Source organism: Colobus angolensis, unplaced genomic scaffold, assembly GCF_000951035.1.
Source record: "Colobus angolensis palliatus isolate OR3802 unplaced genomic scaffold, Cang.pa_1.0 Scaffold180, whole genome shotgun sequence".
Lineage (NCBI taxonomy): Eukaryota > Metazoa > Chordata > Mammalia > Primates > Cercopithecidae > Colobus > Colobus angolensis.
The window spans coordinates 5,519,934-5,526,832 of NW_012114933.1; the positions used below are offsets into that span (position 1 = coordinate 5,519,934).

A 6,899-nucleotide genomic window follows, 5' to 3' on the forward strand; every position below is an offset into this window, starting at 1 on the left:
GGGCAGTTGCTGTTTTTGTAAAGTTTATTGGAACATAGCCACATTATTCATATAAGTATTGTCTATGGCTGCTTTCTTGCTATTAACAAGCAGAGTTCCATAGTTGTGAAAGAGACTATATGGCCCACAGAGCCTAAAATATTTACTATTGGCTGGGTGTGGTGGCTCATGCCTGCAACCCCAGCACTTTGGGAGGCCAAGGTGGAAGGATCACTTGAGCCCAGGAGTTTGACACTAGCCTGGGCAACATAGTGAGACCTAGTTTCTACAAAATAATAATATAAAAATGTAAAAAAAACAAAAAAAATTATACATATATATATATATTTGCTATCTGGCATCTTAAGAAAAAGTTTGCTGACTCTAAACGATCTATAAGGTTCATTTAACATTCTTATATGCCGGCGATGAAAGAAAGAACTGCAGTAAAATACTCTTAAATGGAAGACAGCAATAAAAAAGGAATAAGGCATGAAGAGAGAGAACAATTCAAACAAGATCAAAATTCACCTCCCAGTGATAACACTAACTTCTCTTTTTAAGCCAGTGCATGGCTTATCTTCCAGTCACTGAAACCTTCTATTCCAAGAATATACAAGATTAAACAAGCATTAGCGATTTAACACTCACCTGCCTTCCTTAACTTTTTCTGCATTCCCTCGACATATGTAGTTTTCAATGTAACCATCGCTGCAGTTGATTTTTGACCAATCTGGATCACAAACATCCAAGAAGTGAGGCCGCAATCTGCCTATTGAATACTTGGCAATGTCAGTCAGGGACTGACTAGCAGCTGCACCAAATAAAAAGGTTCCAATGGCTTTGTAAATAGTGGCTATGTAGTTATTCCTGATAAAGGAATTTGAGTGCAAAAGGTTACAGTAAACAGACAGGGTTTCTCCAAGAATCATCTGAAAAAGAAACAGAAAAATAACATGTTAAAGTAGCAAGCAGGCACTTTAAACAAAACGAAACATAGTGGGGAAGAAGGAAATGGTAAATCACAAAAAGATCTTTGTTTTAAAAACTGTCCCAGCCCCTTTTTTCTTTACAATGGAGAGTCAACTTCAGATAACCAATTCTAAACCACAAAAAAGCTGTCGTATCAATGGTGAACATTACTTACAGAGCCATGGCTGGGCCAAAAACATATCATTGCTTACCTAAAATAACAAGATCGTATTTTTTTTCTTGTATTCAAATAAACAGAGCTTTAAAAAGTAGACAGAGATATATCCTGGAGGACAAAAACTATGGCTTGTCCAAAAAACAAACTTCCGGCTGGGCGTGGTGGCCCATGCCTGTAATCCCAGCACTTTGGGAGCCCAAGGCAGGTGGATCACCCGAAGTCAGGAGTTCGAGGCCAGCCTGGCCAACATGGTAAACCCTGTCTCTACAAAAATTACAAAAAAACAGCCAGGCATGGAAGAAGGTGCCTGTAATCCCAGCTACTTGGGAGGCTAAGGCAAGAGAATCGCTTGAACCTGGGAGGTGGAGCTTGCAGCAAGCCGAGATTGTGCCATTGCACTCCAGCTTGGGCAACAAGAGCAAGACTCCATCTTGATACATACATACATACATACATACATACATACATACATACATACATACATACATACTTCCCCAATCAGAAACTTCTGTGTATAAGTACTTTTATCTGACAGAGTCTTCATTTTTCTCAAATATTCCTTTGAATCAAAGACATCCATCATATTAAAAAGGGTAAAATCATTTCAGGGAGGATTGCTAGAGGATACAGAGGGCAGGGATTTAGCTAACAGGATATACCAGTCCTGCCTTCCAGGTGACCTCTGCTGGAGGCCCAAGAGGTGGGACGGGACTCTCAGTCACTAATTTAAAAGTATAAAAAGGTTTCTGATGCTTTACAAGTTAACAAACCAGTATCCTGAGAATTCAAAGAATACTGAATGGCAACATTATAAATAGTAACATTTGCTATTAAAAAAGACAGTAAGGCTCTAGATACCTGAGACCAAAATAAACAGCTAAGGCCAGGCACTGTGGCTCAACTCCTGTAATCCCAGCACTTTGGGAGGCAGAGGCGGGTGAATCATTTGAGGTCAGGAGTTCCAGACCAGCCTGGCCAATATGGTGAAACCCTGTATCTACTAAAAATACCAAAAATTAGCCAGGAGTGGTGGCAGGCGCCTATAATCCCCAGCTACTTGGGAGACTGAGGCGGGAGAATCGCTTGAACCCGGGAGGTGGAGGCTACAGTGAGCCACGATGGCGCCACTGCACTCCAGCCTCAGCGCGACACAGCAAGACTCCATCTCAAAAAAATAATAATTAAAATCAACAACAAAAAAAACACTTAAACACAGAATAGTCTGAACAGTGGGTTTGCCAATCTGTGTGGAGAGAATATAAGTAGCAAAGCTTGACTTGAAATACATTACTAGTTTCTCTGCTTCACCTTAAATTTATATAAACAATTTTACAAAGCATTCAAACATTTCCATTTAATGAGGATCAACCGTCTTCAGGGTAAGTCTTACCATAAGTAAAATAAATGGTTGCTTCCTGAAAGGGATTTCAAGAATCTGATACCTAAAATCCTTTTCTTATTCCGGCTCAATGACTCCTAGAGTTCCATAATTAGAATGTTATAACTTTGACAATGAGACTCTGAACTCTACAAGTTAAGGAGGATTTCTTAATTGCTGAATAGAAACCTCCTATCACCAGAGTGACCTAAACAAAGTAGGTGGTCAATAAATTTTAGTGGAAGGTACTGCCTTGGGTAAACAGCAAATGCCCTTAGTTTACACATTAAGCCCCATAAAAATACAGTTCTAATTATAGTCCTTAATGTGAATGAATTAATCAGATTCTTTCTGAGAACAGGTCACAGGAGAGGAAAACTATACGTACTTCCAGGAATGCCATTCCTTTACAATTTTGCTTAGGGTTATCTCTGACTGCCAACAGAAGAGCCCTTTCCATTTCAGTATACATTACCTCCTTAGGCCAGGAAGGGGTCCCAGTATTTCCTCACAGATTAGTAGCCAGAAAGAACTTATCTAACATGTCATTTTGGAATTAATCTTTGATTCTTGAAAACATATCAAGTATATTAATCAACCACAGTTTTAGCAGTTGAAACTTCCACATCTCAGGTATCAGCTGTTCTTCCACATCTCAGCTATCAGCTGGCACTCAACTATTTTCCAAAAGCAGGTAGTATGTTTTGTGAGTCTTCCTAGTCATAATCATCATAGTTTATGGCCACCCAAATCCTGGGTCTTGCCAGTGATGACAGAAAATGAGTTTGTTAGGAATATTCAGAATACTGGGCAAGATTAAAAGCTGATCTTCAGAAGCAGTGTAAGCTGAAACTTAACCATTAATACTGGGAATGCAGGGAAGTCTCTGAAGCCAGCAAATGCTAGGTTAACTTACATCACTGAGAGAAGCAGACAATAGAGGAGTTCTAAATTAATTCTTCTGAATTAAATGCAGAGATGCGTCTGCCCATTTGATCCACACAAGATAGCCATATTCTTTTGTTTCATTTCAATTCCTTATCCTGACCTTTGAGCCATTTATGCCAATTCTTAACCTTTCATGAAGTCAACAGCTAAGCCAAGTGTGGCCTAATCCTAAAACTGAGATTACTTATAATGCATTATTTACTTAGATTCTAGGATATGATAAATTATCAAAGAAATAAAAATAATGTTTGGAGGAGTAAAACAATACTTCTGAAGTTCAAAGCTAATAATTATCTAAATCAGAGTGATTCAACCTTTTTAAACCTGTCTCCCATAGTATTCTCTTACCATCCCCTTTAAATCTCCATCAGCCAAGACAGTTTTATGTTTCTACACTGTCTCTATGATTTTGTGTCTTTCATTCAGGGCCCATCTTCCCAAAAGAACAGTCTAAAATCAATGGCACATCTCCACATCTTCTCCCTCCTAAATATCTCTAACCACTTCCATTTCCTTTATTCTACTGATTTTTTCACAAAAGTCAAAATTGTCTCATCAGATCAAACAGATTTTCTTTTTTTTTTTTTTTGAGACGGAGTCTTGCTGTTGCCCAGGCTAGAGTGCAGTGGCACAATCTCGGCTCACTGCAACCTCTGCCTCCCAGGTTCAAGTGATTCTCCTGATCCAGCCTCCTGCGTAGCTGGGATTACAGGTGTCCACCACTGCACCCAGCTATTTTTTGTCTTTTTAGTAGAGAAGAGGTTTCACCATCTTGACCAGGCTGGTCTTGAACTCCTGACTTTGTGATCCACCCACCTCGGCCTCCCAAAGTGCTGGGATTACAGGAGTGAGCCACTGCGCCCAGCCAGATCAAACAGATTTTTATCAACTCTCACTTACTTTAACTTCTCAGTATATTTGACTTCACTGACCACTTCCTCCTTATTGAAATTATCCCATGTCTTCCGAGAAACTATAATAATCCTGGTTCTCTACCGGCCAGGTTCCCTCAATCACTCATTTATTAATGAATCATTTGCAACTCATGTCAAGGCCCTGGTGTGCAGTCTTAATCATGGTGATTTTTTTAAATAAATGATTTACTTTCTAGTAAACAAAGTTAAATGTATACAAGTCTAACTGAGCATTGCCTGAAAGAGGCTGAGTTAATGAATAAAATAGAATTATGTTAATTTAGCACATAAGGCTGGGCATGATGGCTTACACCTATAATCCCAGCACTTCAGGATGTTGAGGCAGGAGGGTTGCTTGAACCCAGGAGTTTGAGACATAAGCCTGCGCAACACAGAGAGATCGTATCTCTTAAAAAAAAAATGTAATTAGCCGGTTGTGGTGGTGCACGCCTGTGGTCCCAGCTCCTCAGGTGGCTGAAGCAGGAGGATCACGTAAGCCCAGGAGGTCGAGACTGCAGTGAGCTCTGATCACACCACTGCACTCCAAGCCTGGGTGACAGAGAAAGAGTCTGTCAATCAATTAATCAAAACATACATACATAAAACCACTGCCCTAAGCAGTGTTTGTTTTCAGTGATACTGTAGAGATGAGTAACAGTACGTTTAAACAATCTGTTCTTTTTAAAGCAGTCTGTACTCATCTATTAATTTACTTGCCATTTTATTAAATGTAAAGATAACTTTCTCACAGGTTATGTTGAGAGAGTAAAGAATAGGCCGGGTGCAGTGGCTCACACCTGTAATCCCAGCACTTTGGGAGGCTGAGGCAGGTGGATCATGAGGTCAGGAGCTCAAGACCATCCTGGCCAACATAGTGAAACCCCATCTTTACTAAAAATACAAAAATCAGCTGGGTGTGGTGGCGGGCACCTGTAATCCCAGCCACTTGGGAGGCTGAGGCAAGAGAATCACTTGAACCCAGGAGTCAGAGTTTGCAGTGAGCCAAGATTGCGCCACTGCACTCCAGCCCAGGCAACACAGCAAGACTCTGTCTCAAAAAAAAGAAAGAAAGAAAAGAAAAGAAATAGCAAAGAATTCCAAGTTAATGAAATATAATTCATGAGTTTTTGCTAACTAAGCATTTTGTCAAGCCCTGTATAGGCCGTGCACATCAACACAGTGCCCAGGAATCAGTGGCCTGTTCTACTGCAGCCCTCCAGGCTAGAGCAAATTCCTGTAGTTCTGCTTGCATGGCATCCTTTTTACTGAGACCAAAAAACAAGGCAGAATTGAAAGACAGGTCTATTTCTAGTACTGTTTATTTGAATATTTGAATCCTGTCTGAAATTGGCTATTTGCAACTAAAAGTCCTACTAAAAATGTCATATTTAATTGCTTAGCAATCACTCAGAAACAGATATACTTTTTTTAAAAAAGACCCTACTCCCTCCTTAATGGAAGAATTATAGACTTGGCTTTCTTTTAGCAGTAAAAATTCAGTGTAAAAATTTGTCTAGATTAAAAGAATACCTGATTTCTTAAAACTTCCCCGTACTTCGGGAGAGTCACCAACATTACTGTGTAATTACTCTATAGTTTTCTTCATACAGTTTCATTCAGGCACCTAGAACATGCTGGGCTCCATGCCAGGCGGTGAGGACACAAAGATGAACAAGATATCATCTCTGCTTTCAAGGAGCTCACAGTCTTATAAAACAAATATCTGTATAGCAAAGGTTTTGTTTTATTAATTATGTACCACAAATTACAAGTTAACTTTCAGTGCTAATAAAGTATTATGATCATTCTTAAGACATTTCTAAATTAAGAAGTTTTTCTTTTTTTAAAATAAACTCCAAAAACAGACATGATATACATGCTGTCATCTTTGGCCTATCTCCTGGATACAACTATATATATTTTTTAATTTAAAAAAAAAAATCTGTGTGTGTGTGTGTGTGTGTTTGAGAGAGGGTCTCACTCTGTTGTCCAAGCTGGAATGCTGTGGTGCAATCATGGTTCACTGCAGCCTCAACTTCCTGAGCTCAAGGGATCCTCCTGCTTCAGCCTTTTGAGTAGCTGGGACTATAGGCTCCTGCCCACCGTGCCTGGCCTTTTTTTTTTTGAAGCGGGGGTGAGTTGGGGGGTAGATATAGGCAGGCAGGGGTCTTGCTATGCTACCCAGGTTGGTCTCATACTTTGGGGCTCAAGTGATCCTCCCGACTTGGCCTCTCAAATGCTGGGATTAAAGGCATAAGCCACCACATCCAGCATATTTTCTGTTTTTTTGTTGTTTTTTTTTTTCCAGACAGAGTCTCGTCATGTCACCCAGGCTGGAGTACAATGGTGCAGTCTCGGCTCACTGCAACCTCCACCTCCTAGGTTCAAGTGATTCTCCTGCCTCAGCCTCCTGAATAGCTGGGATTACAGGTGTGTGTCACCACACCCAGCTAATTTTTGTATTTTTAGTAGAGGTGGGGTTTCGCCAGGTTGACCAGGCTGGTCTCGCACTCCTGACCTCAGGTGATCC

The 6,899-nt window shown here is 40.3% G+C and overlaps 1 protein-coding gene across 2 annotated transcripts in view; it reads right to left on the reverse strand.

The window, feature by feature from the left end:
• Nucleotides 1-6,899, reverse strand: part of PPAP2A (phosphatidic acid phosphatase type 2A) — a 63,604-nt gene that overhangs the window by 37,432 nt on the left and 19,273 nt on the right. For both annotated transcript variants that reach the window (XM_011939367.1, XM_011939368.1), the window contains one exon: nucleotides 631-911. In XM_011939367.1, the coding sequence (XP_011794757.1) occupies nucleotides 631-911 (281 nt within the window). The remainder of the gene's footprint in view (nucleotides 1-630; nucleotides 912-6,899) is intronic.